This window comes from Lissotriton vulgaris, chromosome 6 (assembly GCF_964263255.1).
Source record: "Lissotriton vulgaris chromosome 6, aLisVul1.2, whole genome shotgun sequence".
In the NCBI taxonomy this organism is placed as follows: domain Eukaryota; kingdom Metazoa; phylum Chordata; class Amphibia; order Caudata; family Salamandridae; genus Lissotriton; species Lissotriton vulgaris.
In genome coordinates, this window is record NC_141694.1 from 1,306,344,285 (window position 1) to 1,306,364,737 (window position 20,453).

Consider the following 20,453-nt stretch of genomic DNA (forward strand, 5'->3'; position numbering starts at 1 on the left):
GTTTGGTCTCTTTTTACATAACGAAGGTTATGGGTTGCAAAAGGGAAAGGGGCCTAAGCCTCTTTTCAGTTTGCTATACACTAAGCATTGCTTTTTTATGTACCGGAGACTCCCGTCTCAACGACGGGGAATGATTCAGGCATGTGAATCTTTTAAAGCTTTCAATACTGGAGATCTACAGTTACAGGTAAATAACTTGTTTTCTTACATATGGTTCAACAGAAGAAGCAAATTCAATGTCTGATCTATGATAATTTCAGAGAGCGAAAAAACGTTTTATGTAATATCCCTCTATTAAGATGAGATTTTCATTTAATGATAAACATAAGAGCAACTCATAAGTAAAGAAACTCTACCATAACTACTCCTACAATTCTGAATATGTTTTGGATTTTTATGACAAAATCATAAAAAATAAGCAAAGCGACGGGACATTTGTATACACACATATATAGTGTACAACTACACTTATTAACGAATATGAGATGTGAAGTGAAAACAAACAATGTGTTTACATATATATCACAACACAGTTAAGACATAACCATTACTCTTATATCAAAACTATACATTTAGACACAGTGTGAGATACACGAAAAGTGTGATTCAACACAACAAGGAATTAATCCTCTTACTCACTATTGGTCAAGTTGATCAATAACACTTGTAAGTATGCGTCGTAGGTTCGACCCCTGGGAATTGATGTGATTGTGAAAACATCTGCTTGAGGTCTTCCTCAGGACTAAATAAAATGTCAGTGTGTTCCATTTTAAATAAGGTTCCACCTGGATATCAAAGAAATTAATAAGCAGCATGGCAGCTTGTATATAAGAAGAGGTTGACCTTGTTTTGTAAAGAGGCTGCTTCTCCAAGTTCATTCTTCAGCATTGAATGCTTCAGAGGTCTGAAGGCACAAAATAGTATCCTGACTTTTTTGGAAGTACTTTACAGAGGCAGACTGCCCAACAGTTATTGCCTACAAGTATTTCAAGTATCTGATGTCCACGAGCACATGACACCGGAGATCATGAAAGCATTCTGTGCCATTTACTAAATCAACCACCAGACAAGAGAAAATCTTTACAAAACAAGGTCAACCTCTTCATATATACAAACTGCCAATAAAAAGAAGGGGCGAAAGAGGGCAGCCTTGACGGACATCGCGATTTAAGGAAAAAGATTGAGATAGAAGACCATTGACTGCTACAGAAGCTTTAGGAGCTGAATATAACAAAGATGTCAAAGAAATGAATTTAGGACCAAAACCATGCCAATGGAGAGCTTTAAATAAGAAGGACCAATCATCTCTTTTGGAAGCCTTCTCTGCGTCGATAGAGACTGCAGCACGGGGAGAAGAAAGAGAAGAGGCCTTATTTAAAATGTTAAAAAATAAGCGAAAGTTGTCAGATGTTAACCTACCTTTAACAAAATCACCTTGCCCCAAACCAATTCGTTTCGGTAGAAGAGGCTCAAGACGTATCGCAAGCAGTTTGGTAAAGATTTTATGATCTAGATTTACAAGGGTTATAGGGCGATAATTTATACACTGTTTGGGATCGCGGCCATCTTTATGGATTAAGCAGATTTTAGCAAATAAGAAAGTACCCTGTGCCTTACCATTAGTGTGGAAACATTGAAAGAGTTGTAGAAGTTTGGGAAAAAGAAGATGAGAGAAATGAAGAAAAAATTCTACCGTAAACCTATCAGGGCCAGGTGTTTTATTTTTCTTAAGAAGATTTAGGGATTGAGATATCTCTTGGATAGACAGATCAGATTCTAGAGAGCTAAATACTAGGTCTATATGGGGTGAAGGTGGAACATAAGTAAGATAGGAGTCAATAGAATAAGGAAGTGGAGAGGATTCTGTGGTATATAAAGTTTTGTAAAACTCCATGAATTAATTTAAAATGTCTTGGTCTTTGAAAAGGGTTTTCTCATCCGATGAATGAATAGAGTCTATCAAAACACGGTTCTTTCGGGATTTAAGATAATTCGCCAGGAGTTTGCCAACTTTATTGCATCCACCATAATACCGAGCGCTCATTCGGAGTAATACAAAAGAGGCGTTATCAGTAGATGTTTTATTAAAGTCAAGTTTAGCACCAATAAGCTCCCGTAAGGAGGAAGCAGAAGAGGATGTGTCAAAAAGATGCTCTAAACCTTTAATATTAGCTAACAATTTGTTTTGCTGATTAAGAAAATGTTTCTTTTTCTTGGATACAAAATCTATGATAAAGCCACGGGCTGTCGCCTTAAAAGTATCCCAAAGCAGTGAAGGAGAAATATCAGGAGATGAATTCAAAGAAAGAAATTCTTCTGTAAAGGAAATGAAAGAAGAAGAAAAAAGTGGATCCTGCAAAAGGGAGTTATTAAACCTCCATCTAGAAGACTTGGGAATTGAGGGGAGCAAGTCAAAATCAGCAACAAGCGGGGCATGATCAGAAATGACAATGGGTTCAATTGAGGAGGAAATAATTGTGGGTATTCTTATCATTATTGATTCCATTATGTATAAATTTCATCATTAGTGTTTACATTTATAAACAAATATAATCTCATTTGCTTAAAACTCAAAACGTATTTTATCCATCATGTTGGAGTGAATTTACATTATTAACTTCCTTAGTGCGCACCCACACATGTAACTCTCAAGGTTAAAGCACATTTATTGAGCGATGTAGAGGTGAACATACTGTTAGGAAAACCTTCATGCGAACCAGCACCCAATGTGTAAAAGGGGGTGGAAGGTGATTATTATACATATGTTTTTTTCATACCTGTTAGGCTTCATATCAACACATGAGGTAAACAGGGGAGAACAAGAAATTTACTTTTTTGGCATACACATATAGCCATGAACTTAAGGGGTGGCAACCGTGAACTTAGGCTGTGCAGACATGAGGCAACGTGGATAATGCACCTAAGAGCGGTAGAAGATAGTTTGAACTTTGACCAGGAGCTGCAATATTTCTTAGGAAACTAATATTAAGCAGCGAATATAAGCATAAAGAGGGGCTGTATCTGAAACTGAATCACAAGATGGGATATGGAGATACAGAGTTCATGTAATTCTACTAATATTATATTGTAACATCAATATTATGGTAATGGTAGAGTTAATGTCTTATTAGTTAAATGGTGATTAGGTTCTGTTACATAAAGCATTTCTGTTGAGATGTAGATCACTTATAATGGAATTTAGATTTTAGGGTGATTAGGCTCAAAAAGTGACTGGATTCACCCCCTAGAGAAAAGTTCATTATATTTGGTAGTCATTATGTAGTGGTTGGATTGTATGGTAAACATTCTTTACCTGACATGTGATTTTACCTGATTAACATTATACAAAATACATTGGTACACAATGGCGCCTGCTAATAGTGTGAACATGACACGGTAGTCTTTCTTTGTGGAGGTGTGTGTAGATAGAGGTGAGAATATGTTTGTTTTCGTGACTTGGAAAGGGACAGTGGATCCGGATAGAGGCTCACCTATCAAAATTGGTCTACACGATTTAAGATGGACGAATGAATCTAGAATATGGAGAATATTAGTTTGATTTATTTCTTTTTTAGTTGGCACTATTTGTAATATACTAGCATAAGATGGTGCCTGCTGGTATGTTGCAACTGGACATGTTAGTCCTTTTCTGCTTCCGGTTATACTTAATACACTAACTCAAGATGGCGCCTGCTAAGATGTCTAGCATGACGCTGTAGTCCATCCTCAGTTTCGGTGTTTGTTAATTTAGGCGGAAGAAGTGTTTGACTTCGTGACCTGTAATTGGGCAGAGTACTCGGAACCTTCATAACGGATAGAGGTAAGAAAGGGAGCACTTTATAAGGCTTAGAATTCAATTTTTATCGGGTACAGGGCGGAACATGTCATTAAATGGGATTATTTTCCTATTTACTTTAGACTTGAAAAGTCTACCATATATATGACGTTTGAGACATTGGAAACATAACGTGCATTAAAGGAAGCCAATACGTGTTCGGCTTGGACAATATATTATTATTGAAAGGTAAGAGGAAAATGGAAATACGGAGCGTTCGGATTTGTGAATACATACATTAATATTGATCTTGGTGTATCTTAATGTAGTCTGTATTGTCCACAGGATATTTTCACTCAATTACATATTAAAACACGTGCCGGAAAGATTATATTTGAAGTTTTGAGACCTCCGATGATACACAGATATACGGGGGTAAGCAAGATAGTCCTTGACATAGTCCTTTATCGTCTTGTACTAACTTGAGCTGCTTTCTGACTCATGCTGTCTACCTTAGGTTTCGCTATTGCCTTGACTAGTTTTTGGCCTAACAGGTATGAAAAAATATATGTATATTAATTACCTTCCACCACATTTTACACATTCGGTGCTGGTTCGCTTGAAGGTTTGCCTAATAGTATGTTCACCTCTACATCGCTCAATAAATGTGCTTTAACCTTGAGAGTTACATGTGCGGGTGCGCACTAAGGAAGTTAAGAATGTTAATTCACTCCCACACGATGGATAAAATAAGTTTTGAGTTTTAAGCAAATGAGATTATATTTGTTTAAAAAAAGCACACACTAATGATGAAATTTAAACATAGTGCAGTCAATAATGATAAGAATAACCACAAATTATGATGAATGCATCAAGGACCATGTGCTGCACTGGGTGTACACGAAATACTCTGCAATTGTGCTGATTGTTTAAACAAATTGGAATGTGTACGACAAAAGTGGTATTTTTATTATGTTTTTAGCCCTGATGAAGTCGCAAGGGAACTCCCTTTGCGAAGAAATGCGTTGGCTTGAGGCTGAAAACGAAGAAAAAAAAAACATATGGAAAAATGGGAATCTTGAATTCATTTTGGTTCGTCTGTGATTGATACATAGTTGATGTTTTTAATACAGTAACGTGTGCTTTGAAAAACAGTAAATTGTGTTTATCAGTCTCAAAAACTGAATGTTGGGAAAAGCAGGGTGTGTTTCCCTCTTTTCATTGAGCGCCGTAATAATAGGCTGGCTAGGTAATAATGTAATCCATGTAAGCATAATAGAACCTACACACCCATTCATAGTAAAAAGTCAATTGAGGAGGAAGTAAGAGTCTGTGTTAAGGCAGAAGAGAGAAATATATAGTCTAATTGTGTCAGAGTGCCATGTGGAGGAGAGAAAAGGAAAATTGTGAGTTGTCCGGGATAGAGAGTCTCTATGCATCTACAAGATGAGGCTGAGATATTGTGTCTTGAAATTGTTTATGGGTCTTGTGGGGAATAAAACTGACCTGGGATTGTTGATCAATAAAAGGGTCCATAACTTGGTTGCAGTCACCTCCCAAAATAAAAAAATCATCATGTTGAATGCAGTTTTTGTGAAATTAGACCGTAAATATTACAAACTGTAAGAGAAATATTATTAATAAGCATCTACCATCTGAATCAGTTTCCTTAGAGATAACAGAACATTTCAAACGTTTTTGAACAAGAATAATTACCCCATTTTTCTTCGTGTTCATGGGGGATACTAAGACTAAACCTACCCACTGCTTTTTAAGTTTCAGAGCTTCTGACTCTGTCAAATGACTCTCTTGCAGTAAGACTAAGTCAGGGTTATATGTAGCAAGGTGGAATAATATTATCTGCACCTTAATGGAATTAATAAAACGTTTACATTCCATGAAATAACTTTGAATGTAAATAAAATGAATTGCATATAAAATCACACGATCAATAATAATGCAAAATAATGGAAAGAAAAAAGAAGGTTGTAAGGCAGAATCTCCAGTGAAAATTATAATAGAAAAGAAAAACTAGAGAAGTTGGAACCATTTTGAATGCAAGAAAAAGACCAAAAGTAGAAAGCAATGAAATTGACAGTAATGAAGTAGTTTAGGAAGAGCAGAAGGCAAAGCCAAAATGTAGAGTAAGAAAAATATAGAGATAATTTATGAATAGCAATATGACTGTCAGTAGTGGGGAAAAAAGGAAAAGAATAGGAAAAGAGATAAATATGAGATGAAAAATAGACTTGATCATATACTGGGGGAGAAAAGAGAAGAAAGATAGCCAGAGACGACAGTACATGTCAAGATGACGACTGTAATACGTACTGTTTAAGGCGGGGATGAGGACAACAAAAAGGAGTGGCGACAACAAATGAAGACTGCACAACCGACAAGGTAGAGGGTATCACGCCGGGATACCAGCACGATACCAGGGAAACAAGTAACTGGATTCCAAAAGGTCTACAGAGGAATTGACAAAAGAAACTGGTGAGAAAAATCATAAATTACCGAGCAACCTATAAAGGGAGCAAACATTAGTAAAACAGATATCAAGATTTAGCGTAACAGCCAAGTAACAGTAGAAGGACCAGGAATCTCCATTGACGAAGTAGAGTGCGAATGAATACATTTCCTCAAGTCTGAAGGATCATCATAGGTGGACGTGTTGTACTGAAAGGTCACCTTAAAGAGACAAGGATGAAAAAGCCCATATCGTGCACCTGGGGCCCGTAGTGCGGGTTGTAGTTCAAGGAAATCCTTCCGTCGTTTAGCCGTTGCATTAGAAACATCTTGAGAGATAAACAAGTTAGCACTAGACCAAACGAGATGCTTTTTAGACTTAGCCATGTGTAGTACTTGGATGAGGTCTGTAAACTTCAACAAAAAAAGGAGAATCACTCCACTAGGTTTTGATGGAGCCGACGCCAAAGAGAGACGAGGGCCTAATCTGTGAGCATGCTGAATGTTCAAATTAGTTGAAGGTGGAAGATCTAGAAGCTTGGGGGAAAAAAGGAGTTGAAAAAGGTGACCGGGTCATTCCCTTCAAGACCCTCTGGAAGACCATATAAATGAAGATTGTTCCATCTATTTCTGTTTTCAAGGTTTTCTGCTGGCTTTTTAAGCAGTGAAATATCTTTTTCCAACTTCGCTATTTTAACAGCAGCATCCTAAACAACACTAATATGTTGTTCCACCAAGGAGAGCCTAGATTCCATAGAGGACCCCACTTGTTATCCATCACTTGTAATCAAGTATTAGTCTCCTCAATGAATGGGCGAAGAGCATGTATCTCCTCCAAAATAGTATCTAATGATACCAGAGTAAGAGGTTTAGGAGTAGAAGGTGGGTCTTGTTTGAGGCGTTTAGTAGTTGTAGGCATTGTCTGCGTCTTGGAGGCTGACGGAGGCAGAGGTACTGACCTAGAAGAAGATGACTGAGCCATCCCTACTGCAGAGAGCAAACTGTCCATGGAAGGGGCAGTAAGTGAGGTGTCAGTTATATAGGTCTTAACAGTTTTACTTTTATTTGAGTGTAGTAAGGTTTTTACTTCTGTCCATAGAAAATGTTAAACGTCGAGAAAAATGCAGAGAAGAAAAGGATGCAGCCAACAGTAAAAATATAACGCATTTCCCAACCTCACAATGCCAAGGATAAACAAGATATGTCCAACAAATGAGGAGAGAGGTGTGGAGTATGAAGGGCGTGCCACCAAGAATTTACTTCTGAGAAGAACAAAAACCTGGAACACAAAATGGTGGCCGTAGCACAGGCTTAGCTTTCAGGTCTCCAGAAAGTAAGACAAAGATCCTCAAAAGGCATAAAAACGTTGCCAAACAAAGCAGGGCATGCTCCACTCGTAAAACCTGCCTGTTTCTGGGTCAATGAATGACCTGTATTTGAGTGCAGCAAATTTTTACTTCTGCCCATAGTAAAACAATGAAAAACATTGTGAAAGCGCAGACAAGAAAAAGATGCAGCCAACAATAAAAACATGTCGGTGTTGTATACTGCCAAAGAAGAACCACTTCACTGCTTCGTGTGCGAGCCCGAAATCTCCACAGTCAACTTCCCCAATCTCTCAATGCCAAAAATAATCAAGATAAGTTCAATGAATGAGTAGAGAGGTGGGAAGTATAAAAAAGCGCACTCACTTCTGAGGAGAGCAAAATCCTAGAACACAAAATTCTCCAAAAAGCAAGAAAACATCCCTCAAAAGGCATAAACGTGTTGCCAAACAATGCAGGGCATGTTCCGATGGTGACACCTGCCTGTTTCCAAGTAAATTATCTCTGTGGAATCCGCATATTTGTATCGGCGTTCCGACACAATACGGAGCTTCACTAGGCGGAGCCCATCTTGAGCGCTGCCGCGTGTGCCATCCAGGAACTTAGTATTTTAGTATTTTAACCCCTTCAATGCTCATGACGGAACGGTTCCGTCATGAGCATCGGTCGTGCTGTGCTCATGACGGAACCGTTCCGTCATGACCACACCCGCGGTAGGATTTTCAGCACCGGGGGAAAATCGGGGCTGCACAGAAGGTATTAATGTTTTGTTTGTGACCATATTTATTTGCTATAGATTTTTTGGGTTGATTTATATCGTGCTAACTGATAACCTTTCCCCAGTGCCACTTTGCAACAGTTGATGAGCAGTTTGAAGTTTCAGTAACCGATTCAGCAATGATCAGTACCGGGTAAAGCAGAAAGGATATCTCATTTGCATTGTAAAGCCCAGTCCAAAAGAGGGTCAGGATATCGCCCCAATTCATGCACTAAATCTGCTTGAAGTGGCTTGTTTTCACTGTTTTTCTGATGTATGACAAGGTGGTTATGTATCTCAAATGAAGATCCAGTGAGGTCCAGAGGTGGGCTCCCTTTGTTTTGATGGGTTTGCCACCATTTTATTTTCTCATGGATTTTAGAGTGCAAATAAAGTTAGCATTGCAGGATGCTCATTTTGTTTCTCAAGGCAAAAATCCCTACTATAGATGTTGATAACGAGTTGATCCAGGAGTGTAGCCTCTTTTTCTAACCATGCTTCTAACCTATATGCAATAGTTAACAATAATTTGGCACTGATTACTTGTATCATGGGGCCTAATGTTGGGCCCCCAACGTTTTTTATGAAGCGTTAGCAATACTTGGGTCAAGGCAGTAGCCTTTGCTTTTATCAACTGTTTCCTCAGCTAAAACGTTCCACGGCTGTCAATCACCACCTTAGTGATTGTATTGTGTTACTCTTTTAACTTTGCCTCAGATAATCTTGGTGATGTATGAAATATTATTTTTTTCAGTGGCGATGCTGTCTCGTCTTTTATTGAAGGAGAGAAGGTGAGACACATTCTTCCAGTGATGACCCGGCCTTATGATTGCAAACAATTTAAGACAGCACTTCCTCAGTGGGAGGAACAAATTGTCTTCAATGAACGATTGGGTTATCTTCTTCAAGAAAATGAAGACAGTCCTAAAGTTATTTTGTTTTTTGAGGTAAGGTGTCAATTCAAGCCGGTAATCATCTTGAATGCCTTTTTAAGTCTTTGTTAGCTGTTATGTGTAACAAGGGATCTAATTATATAATTACAGTCATGACCACGGTGATGAGAGATTTTTTTTAATGAAATTGCAACAATTAAGGAGTAGTCTATATAATCAGGCATACACTAAAAATAATTGACTCAATAGTGTCACATCTTCAGAACATAATACACATTCAGCTGTGTAGTTACTTGGCACGATTGTCAGTTTTTACGCCGTGTAAACTTACATTGGAAATCTTTACATCGTGGTCTATTTAATCAAGAGTACCAAAAGTTAGTGATGTTATAGTTAAATGTTGCAATGAGATAAGAGCTAACGTTTTAAAAACGAGAAACCACTGAAATTCTGCTCTTCAGTGAACTAAGTATAACGTGCCCCCTGTCACATGCTGTTTATATATTACATCATTCATGACTATTTTAATTGACATTTTTGATTAATATTTTCAACTTTTTTTTTTATTTGGAATTTGTTTTCAATGTATTTATCTAAAATCTCTTTCCTGTTTTAAGTCTTTGTGTTCTTTGTTGAGTTGATCTTCATTAGGCTTGGAAAATATTATTTTGTTTTTTCCCCCAGTGGCTCCAACTTTTAGGCAGTGTCTGCAATATTTTGTGAATTGCCAAATCTTGATGGTACTTTCCTTTCGGTGTTGACACTTCACATCCTCTGATGCAGTGTGCTATCCTTCTGCCGCTTTACTCGTCTCCACCTCAGCATAAATTATGGTGTTGGTATACCTGGCTCTTGGGGGCTTCCACATCTTAGTAGTTTCAGTGGAATAGTGACAAGCTTTAACTCTGTGGAGCACCTGGCTGCTCAAAGTGCCCCTAACCTCATGTGCACTTATTTTTTGGGCCAGCTGGAAGTGTGCCACTTTACAGATACTTTCTCAGGCTTCCGTTGTTGAGTTGCTGAAGATGTTGATGTAATGTCAATAATGTCTTCTTCATGTGATGCCGCCCTTAAGCTAGGCATGGCGAATGATGTGTTTGATATCTCATGCTGTCCAGTTTTCTCTGGGGGCATGATGGAGTGTGATTCAGTTTACACCAAGCTGCCTTTCTAAAACACCTATCTGGTAATGGTGGTGAGAAAAATCATTAGAAGCTGTTTCTAAAGTCTGTGAGCTTATTTTTTGACTGGTGCTCCCAAAGTTGCCAATGAGATGGCTGCTTTCGTTTTTTATATTTTTGACCTCCCATTGGTCTCATAATACTCCAGCAGGTCCCATAGAACCAATGATATTGGTCTGCTCCCCTCCTACTTCCTTTTCTTGGTCCTGCAGGATTATTACAGGACATAGAAGTTTCTTTAAAAAGTTGTGTTTCCTAGGAATGGGCTATTTTATTTTACTTTTGAGCCTAGGGGGGTTTGTTTGGGATTCAACTATAAAGAGGCAGAGAAGATGACCACTCCCAAGACGAACAGGAGGAGCCATGGACCTCACCACAGTCCATTGTTTTTTTTCTGTAAGTAGTGGCCAAGGTTACCAGCAAGCTCTCTCACTGGGAGTTTTCTCTGGATACTGTAAAAATTACTCATTCAGAACATCTGTAATAATCAAGCCACAAGGACTGGGCACACAATCCAGTTGAATTCAGCAAAGAGGAGACATCAAAAGGATGACGGAGTCTCAACATTATCTGCTCCACTCCACAATCTGCAACCTAGGGATTCTCTTCCTTCTGATGTAGTTGTATGGCCAAACATCACATTATATGGCATGAAGTGTGCAAAGATTATTTATGTTGGAGAACATAGTGCAGCAGCCAGAGACCAGCTATTGGCTGCTCACCAGAAAAACTGCATGAAGTTTTTTTTTGTTTGTTTCCATCCAAGTTTAGATACCCTGCTTCTTGTTCTTTTAGTTGGATCCTGAAAAAATTAAAAGAATTACAAAAAAGGATTATCTTTAAAAAAGCAAACACGTTTCTAATTAGAATCCCTTTTCCTTGTACATTTTAAATGGCATATTTAATATTGTTTGGCACCATGTTGTGCAGCATACAAGCATGAGCCCAGATTTACTAGCACTTTCACAGGTTTTGCATTACTTTTGTAATGGAAACCCACCGTAAAACATTATGGTCATATTTCCTTTCCAGCACAAATCAAAATTTACATTGGAAAGCTGGACAAAGGAATGCAAAGTAGCAGTATGCACAAGTTTAAGCTACTTTGCGTAAAAAGGGAGTTGCATAGGTGTTATATTTCTATGCAGTCACCCAAGGTTTTGTGAGACCAGGAGCTGTGCCCAACCTCTCCCTCCTTAAGAGAGCAACCAACCGCCTTGCTGAGTGTAGCCATCGCAGGCAGTTACTCTCTGCACTCGTCCTCTTCACCCCCTCAATAAGTGAATGACCTACACAGCCTTCATTGTGCACAGCAAGTGGGATCGGCTGCAGGGACGGGCCTGCAGAGGACCCTCAAGAATGGATTCTCCTACTGCGCACAGTATTCATCCCCCATGAAGCCTGACCATCCTTCACATACTGAGCTCCCTTTGGCCACATGCTGTTGTGGAGAGGTTGTCTAAGGGCTTTGCCTGTGCCACGGCTCTGCACTAATCGTCCCACTGAGTGAGCAATCCACCTCATCACTGCACATGGCCTTTAGGCGTGCACAGATTCAGTGGCTGACTGCAAGGTCTGGGCCTGACCCTACCTGTAGCAGGATGGCCAACTCTGGTGCGTGCAGCCTTCAGTCACGTATAGCAGCTTTTTGGTACAAGGTGTGGCCTACGGCCAGGTTATGCACCTACCTCCGTGGGCCTGAGGGTGAAGGCTTGTTTACCCAACATTTTCAGAGGGTTAACCCCTTCGTGCTCAACCCAAGCCCCTCTTTAAATTTTTGTTTCTCAAACGGCTGAATAGAACTATACCAAGTCACAAAAAACATGGTCTCTGATTAACATTCTAACCAAAATTGCCAAATAAAGGGGCAGTGGTGGATGCATTTTTTTTTTTTTAAACCTTCATGCCGAATTGTCAAACAGCACCAACTTTATTAAAGAAACAAACAATGCTCTTCCTCTGGAAGCTCTGACCTAACTCCAACTACACTGGCGCTACTACATACTACATCACTTGTGGCATTTGAAATGACATCATTAAGGACGTAACTCCGATTTAAACCCCCCAGTAAAATTGTCAAACAAAAAAAACAATGGTTTGAGGAAAGTGCTCAAGCGGAATTTAGGGTACATATGTCATCAGTTATGTAGCATGTGCATGATAGGGGATCAAGTTATTGCTGTTGGTTGTTTAATCTATAACTGACATATTTCATTGTTTACTGAGTTTCAGCACCTAACTGTAACATCACTTTAACCTTTGCTTTTTTCTGTGACGTTCTAGGATGTTTTTAAACATAAGCTAAGGTCTCAGAATCGAACCTAATATTGCCACTTTAAACTCAGCCTTTTTAATATGTGTATATGTATGTATATCTATGTATCCTAAAGAAGGTTGCTATCAGAACTAGGGCGACCTAAGATCTACTAGGCGGGTCCTTGCCAAAGTATTGTGGCTCGCACCCTTGATACATTCAGAATTATACCCACCAGAGAAGATGGTGAAAGTGCATCACAGTGTTTATCGCCAGAACATGTGGACCATATCGCGCATTTTGGTTCCTTTGCTTAGCTAATCATTAGCATGTGGCCTCTTTAAACTTCCTTTACGCATTACGTGTAAAATGTTAAAACAAACTTTGTGTCTCTACAAGTACAATAAATCACAATTAAAAAAATATTGTTTCACACTATCATTGATGATGCTTTCCAGTCTTTTGACAAGCTTTTGGAAATTCATTGAAGCTTGTGGTAAAATCTACTTTCATTTTCACTCTAGTTGGAAACTAGTTCTGCAATGGGTTGACTTGCATCTGTCTATGAAATGATGTCCCAGTGAGCCCATAGATTATATTGATGTCTAATGCCACCAAATTCAATTTATCCTCATGCAAAACAATCTGAAACAGAGGAACAGAAAGGAAAAACCACTGCATGCCAAAAAACTGTTTAAAATGAAGTTAATGATTACAGTGCAGTGAGAGTTAATTATATAATTAATCTAGCAGCAACATTCAATATTACAGTCCAACAGCTAAATTCTTCATGAATTTTCATGATCATTACGTTCACACGTCTCCAATTATCCTGATTCTATATTCCGATTTTTGAATCTTGAAGATTTTCTCATGGTCACCTTTGCTAATATCTTTAGATATCTTTGTGATGAAAAAACAACAACTTTTCTTTTCTTGGCCTCAGTTATGCATGATTTCAAAATGGCGAGCTACAGGGTATGTTCTGTCCTTGTTTCTGATAGCTTTAAAATGTTCTAAAATTTTCTTTACTGGAAAAATGATGGATCTTATGTACCTCTTCTATTCGAAAAAGAATATTCATCAATGTAAACTGTATACTCAGTGGGGCATGCTATATGCTTTTTGGTCTTATGCTTGATCCTACTGAAGGTGTGCTCATATTCTCTGGTGGTGTCGCTATGAAAACAAGCTTTACATTTCCCAAATTGTCAAATTCTCGGTTTCTTACACAACCAGGTATTGAGTTTCGGTTCCCTAGTTAAGGAGCTGTAAACAAATTTATCTTTTAAGAATCTTGCCTTATGAAAAGTAACAAATGGATGCTGGGGGAAGTGTCTTACACATGATGTCAACTTTTAGCACCAGCCAATGTTTGAATAATGTCCATTTTATTTTAGATGCTTGTGAAATGTAGGTGATTAGTCTCACAATATCAATGCCATTAGTATTACCGTACATTTGTGACAAATGCTAATTCTTCTTAACATGTGTTATCCTTCTTTTCTGTAGCTTTTAATATGCTTACAAATACCCTCTTTATTTAAACCTGGATATGATGCTCTGTTTATTTTCTCACAATTTACTAGCTGCTACTATTGCTACTTGTGCACAATAATCTTCATATTGGATGCTATTAATTGCTATTAATCAGGTACCCCTGAAGATACCTAGAAAAATCGAGAAAGTTATTCCCAGCATTTGGTTTTCTGTATAATCTCGTAGACAGAATGCCAGCTGTTGTTACTATATAAACATCTAAAAATTATATACATTCAGATCTTATGATAGCTGAAAAATTAAAATTCAGTCTGTTCTTATTCAGTAAGTTGACTAAGTGATTTACATATTTTCTACTACCTTCCCATGCAATATTGTTTATGTAAGTTAGGTAGCATAACAGGTTGGGTGATGCTTGGCGAGTGTGACATCCTCAGGCCAGCGTGTATACACACATCAGCCACCCATAAAACTCTGTACCAGATAGAGCTCATGATGCCTCATCATCATCAAATGCTTTATTTCGATACCTTGTATCATAAAAGCGTTGGGCAACATTTATACCAAAGGTAAAAAAAAATTGTTAATGCAAATAATCGATTGATACGTGGTTGAACTGGAGAATGTACTTACACAGTACATTTAGACCTGATTTTGCACCACGAGGCATAAAAGTAGTTACCTGAAAAGCTCAACAGTAAAAAGTTCTACAAATATTTGCTAAAATCATGCATAATTTAGATGCGAATAGTTTAAAAAGATAAAAACTTAACACTGCAACCCGACTGGCTTGTGTAAAGTGGCAGTACATTTACATTATAAAAAGGCTTTCTTGGGTTGAGGTCACTTTTCGATGTGACCTAGAGTATAAAAGTTAAGGCACCCCTCACAAGGCTTTTTGCCTGACTATCCAGCCATGGCTTAAGACTTAGGTACCCCACAAGCAAAAAGCTCTTTAGTTAGATGTCAGTGTGCACAGAGCAACCCAAGGTCTTTCTTGAATTGAGGTGACTTCTCAGTGTAACCTAAAGTATAAAGTTGGGGCACATCTCGCAAGGTTTGTTGCCTGACTATCCAGGCATGGCTTAAGAACCCTGCAAGCAAAAAGAGGTCTTGAGTCGGATTTCAGAATACGCAGAGCGACATGATGGTCGCAGGTGCCCATCTGTCTGCAGATCGGTTTCAACTGTTTAGACCTTGCGATGTTGTAGGTTGGGCAGGCAAACATAACATGGGCAACACACTCCAGCAAGGCTCTGCAGCAAGGGCAACCTTCTTTTGTGTGTTTGGGTGGACGCCACTTTGTTGTTAATGTGTGGACTGGAAGAGTGCAGAGCCTAAAATGGATATACAATGCCCTATCTCGTGGGACCTAAGGCTCGAGTCTTCTGGTCTGCTTGTGATGAAGGAATTCTTCTGTTGGACTTGCTAAGTTCCTGGCCATCTGTCTAATCCCAGTATATGCGTTTAAGCTCTATCTTGCTTGGGGGATTTTGGCTATCCCATGATTCTTTGAGGCCCAATAGTGTCATGGTTTTCCTAATGTTTGATATCCATTTAACCCTATGATCCACATCTAGGCTCATCACCTTCGTTAGTGGTGTGGCATATTTAGTAAGCTCTGATGCTTCATGTGGCTGGTGTACAACAGCGTCACATATTCTGCCCTGCGATATATTCAATAATTTCCCAGTCCTGATCCGATTAGTGCTCCCAAAGGGAGGGTCACCTGCTATCTGGCATCTTCACGTGTGGTGTCTGGTAGAAAGAAAATGCACAGTTTTTAGTTCAGGAATTGAAAGCCTATTTTGACCTAAATCTAGGCTCTGTGGATACGGGAAGCATGTTATGAATCACTATAAAGTCCAACATGCAGGAAATATGGGAAAGCAAGGGAAAAAGGAAAAACATCAACTTATGATCTTGGCATTAGAATGAGAGGGCCGGAGTGACTGTGAGAAACTGGAAAGACATCAAAGAGAGATGGACAGGGTCCCTCTGATACAAATCTGTCTCAAAGAGGCGTGTCCATGCTGAATCGCCTCAACTCAGTGGGTCAATCTGGCAAATTGTTATACTGGCTGGTGACTAGTGTCCTCCAGGGTAATGCTTGATTTGATGGACATGGCTGACAAGGGGGTATACATTGCATCTGAAAGTGCAATAACTTTTGCCGCCTACTATCAGACCCTATGCAGAGGGAGAGCGTGCTCCACACAGGAGTGCTGGTCTCCTTTTATCACAGATACCCCCTATCAACATTAAGCACAGTAGACATGTGCTGTGTTTACATTTGTATGTTCATTCTTTTATCCCATATATTATTTCCACTTGGTACTTCCCATACCCCTCATCTTCTCCCATTGTTCTCTTCCAGCTTTTGTGAACCGTGAGCCCAATGTTCTATGATTTCTTGTTGCTTATGTAACCTGAACCCAAGATCTATGACAATTGGTATGTGAGGTGATCGTAGTAAAACTGGGCCGTGATGTGATGTAAAAACAAATTTCTCCACATACGAGTCATATAAATATTTATACTGGAAAAGAAGATTATAATAATAACAGGGACGAGTATAAATATTTATACTGGAAAAGAAGATTATAATAATAACAAGGACGAGCTTGATCAACCTTTTATTGTGGCAGAAATCGAGGAGTCCCTGGAGGAGATGAAGCCTGGAAAAATGCTGGGGCTGAACAAGTTTCCTCTTGAATATTATAGAAAACTTTGAGTCACTCCGTCTGCCACCCTTGCACAACATGTACAACAGGGCCATAGAGAGGGTCTGCTTTCTCCCTTACCTGGACCTGACCACCTTTATTGTTCTCCACAAAGATTGTCATCCTCCAGACCAGTGCACTTCTTAAGCAAAATGGCTCTTCATGCAGCTTTTTACCTCATTGTAGCACCAGGCATCCTATAGGTAGGTTTTTTAGGCCATCCCATCACACGCGCTGACCACCGTCAATAGTTCCGCTTGCAGGAAAGCAATTCAGTATCAATTTAGGATAGGAAGATAGAATGAAAAATGTCCTAGCTGTCGTAATGGAAAGTTTTAATTCTGTTAAGGAATTGGAGGCGAGGATCATGCTTTACTTCCTTCGCTTTATTTTCACAGCAGCCATTTAATAAACATCAAACAAAAACAAACATTCCCAGATGTACTTGGGAATGCAGCAACAACCACAGCCAATCAATGGCCAAAGGTCCAGATGAAGTCCCTTGTTTATGTTGGACTCCCCTCTTTCATCGCATGAGTCATGGCACTGCACGGTCTTCATGGTCCTGTTTATCAACTTCAGTCCCTAAGAAAGAGAGAGACATCGGTTATTTGTTTCGAAGGTTCGCAGTCTAACCCGGGGAGCCCTGAGGCATTTTCGTGCTGTTTGTCTTAGTGCCAATATCGGCGCACTCACCAGCCCTCCCGCAGTAACATGCATGTATCGTAAATAAGCAGACAAAGCAACTTTTTGTTGGGATAAAATTGCTGCAGGTTTATTAGCATACACGTATGCCAACATGGTGGGTTATCTTACAGGCGATCCAAAGGCAAAAGCCGCCCCTCGCGGCCTACCACCTGATGGGCCAACTTGCATCATGGCCTTAGCCAATCGGTGCTTAGCGGTTGTGGTGAGGGGATAGCCGCTCCCACTTCCGGTGAATCATCGGTCCACCCTCTTGCTCAGGCCACTCCCCCTACGAGGGGCAAATCGTTCAAGCGACCCCCGATTGTACAGGTTTACAACCGCCCGTAGGACAGATGGGGCGCCGTCGCACCCCAGGGTCCACCGCACAGACTTCCTGGGGATATTAGGCCTCAGCACCCTTTGTGCTCCTGAAGAGGGTACCCCTGAGTACCTTTTCGCCTCTGGATCTCCCTGTAACTCCGCCTGCAACACAAATAAAAAGGATTAGAACATATATCCCCCCCACCCTGAAGGCGCCGGGTAAGCGGTAGGGAGGGAAACGGCGTCAGGGTGAGCGGACAAAGAGGCCGCCAGGTGGGCGGGGGAGGAATATATACCTTCCCCCGCCTCCCACCACGGCCGGAAGTGACGTCGAGGACCCTTTGGGGACGTGGAACACTGGGCTGCCCCGTGTGCAACTTGTGGCACTAAGGGGGCCGCCCTCGTATATGAGTGTCCCCTGCGGGGACGTGTCAGTCGGCCCGCATAGTGCCAATATCGGCCCACTCACCAGCCCTCCCGCAGCAACATGCATGTATCGTAAATAAGCAGACAAGACAACTTTTTGTTGGGATAAAATTGCTGCAGGTTTATTAGCATACACATATGCCAACATGGTGGGTTATCTTACAGACGATCCAAAGGCAAGCCGCCCCTCGCGGCCTACCACCTGATGGGCCAACTTGCATCGTGGCCTTAGCCAATCGGCGTTTAGCGCTTGTGGTGAGGGGATAGCCACTCCCACTTCCCGTGAACCATCCGTCCACCCTCTTGCACACGCCCCCCCTACGAGCGGCGGAGCGTTCAAGTGACCCCGGTTGTACAGGTTTCCAACCGCCCCTAGGACTGACGGGGCGCCGTGGCACCCCAGGGTCCACCGCACAGACTTCCTGGGGATATTAGGCCTCAGCACCCTTTGTACTCCTGAAGAGGGTACCCCTGAGTACATTTCCGCCTCTGGATCGCCCTGTAACTCCGCCACTGCCCTGGGTGTGGCGACGGTCGCAGCCAGGGCCCCCACCATGGCCGGCATTCCTCCTTACTATTCCTTACTTGCTATTACTAGGGCCTCCTCCCTAGCCAGCAAAAAACAGGTCCATGCATAAAGTGGACCTCTGTACCCAATCGTCCTGAAACACCCTGTGAATTTGGCGTGTAGCACTCATGTCTAATAAAGCCAAATCTCTGCTCAATAAATGTACGCATGGCGCAGAAGAACCTCCTGCGTGCTAGCTGCCTCACTTGTCCCCAACAGAGCTCCATGCCACGGGAGCAAAGGGTGTGAAATCAGACCACCTAGTTCACCTGTCCCCAACGGGTGGCCAATTGCCTTTTGTGGTCTTCATCTAGGGTGCATAACTTGCCCCCTTGCCCAGTCAAGTTCACAGTACTTTTCCATTGCTCCCTGGCAAACATAGCATGGTGTCACAACATAAATGAGGGTATGTTCATCTTGTATGCCAAAAATCTGTCAGAGACAGATCATAATTACCTTTCTATGTAGTTATGTATCCATTAATTTATTACTTTACTCCTAGCGCAGAAGTAAAAAAAGGCCTTCAACTCTCTCCAATGCGCTACCAATGATATCTCATCCTATACCTCTCTCAATATATCCTCTAACTCTACTCTGACTCATCCCAAACCTCTTTGTTACTACTATGATCTTCCTAATAATTCTTCCTAGACTCTTCCTTCCTCTATCCCACCTATGACTCATCCCATACCTATTTTTACTACTGCTATCTCCCTAGTAACCCTTTCTAGACTCTTCCGTCCTCTAAATCCTGACTCATTCCAAACCTCATTTTACTACTATGATCTCCCAAATAACACTTTCTAGACTCTCCCCTCCTTTATCCTTTTAAATCCACCTAACAGACACACATGTCCACCGCTCAAATTAACGATTTATATTTCCCTATACCAATCCACCAGTAATCCATTTTGGGTTCTTATGCAATGTGCTACTTGCTGAAAAGTGCTTCAATGCCTCTTCTGGGGTAGAAGTCGCTATATTAATACAATAATTCGGGCATGCCCCCATAAGATACTTTTATGAGTTTTTTTCCATTCTTGCAAGACATCATTTAGTATGGCTAACAGATCTCTCCCATTCCATCTCTGTTTACAGTAAGGTATCCCGTTCTTTATCGCTTTATTTACTGAAAGATGCAGGATCAATTGTATTACCGTGCCCAATTTTAAAATCCACTTACCATAGAGTAGTATCCAACTCCACCTCACACTTAACTTTGTATTGTGGAAAACATCACATAACATTTTTAATCTGTATAGTTTACTAGTTTTTTTTTCTCCAAATGTTCAAATATTCATTTTCTTTCCCCTATTAAGGGTGAATCCTAGTTTGATTTAGCAGTATCTATACAGATTTCTAATATAATTCAGGTTTATTTATCATCCGATGCTTGAGTTTTGCAAAATTTGCTTTAATGAACTCAGTGCATGAGTTTAGGCCTTGAAAGATACGGTCGTATACACAGTCCTGGTATTCTTTTTGGTTAAATTGGAAATGGAGAAAGGAGGAACTAATGTCCAGTGGCTGAATAGCATTCTATGTGACCAGGAAATCAGGGCTCAGATTCTGACTTC

The 20,453-nt window shown here is 40.4% G+C and overlaps 1 protein-coding gene across 1 annotated transcript in view; it reads left to right on the plus strand.

The window, feature by feature from the left end:
- Positions 1–20,453, plus strand: part of AHI1 (Abelson helper integration site 1) — a 665,760-nt gene that overhangs the window by 136,395 nt on the left and 508,912 nt on the right. Inside the window, exon 7 of the mRNA XM_086925781.1 lies at positions 9,078–9,270. Coding sequence (XP_086781907.1) covers positions 9,078–9,270 — 193 coding nt within the window. The remainder of the gene's footprint in view (positions 1–9,077; positions 9,271–20,453) is intronic.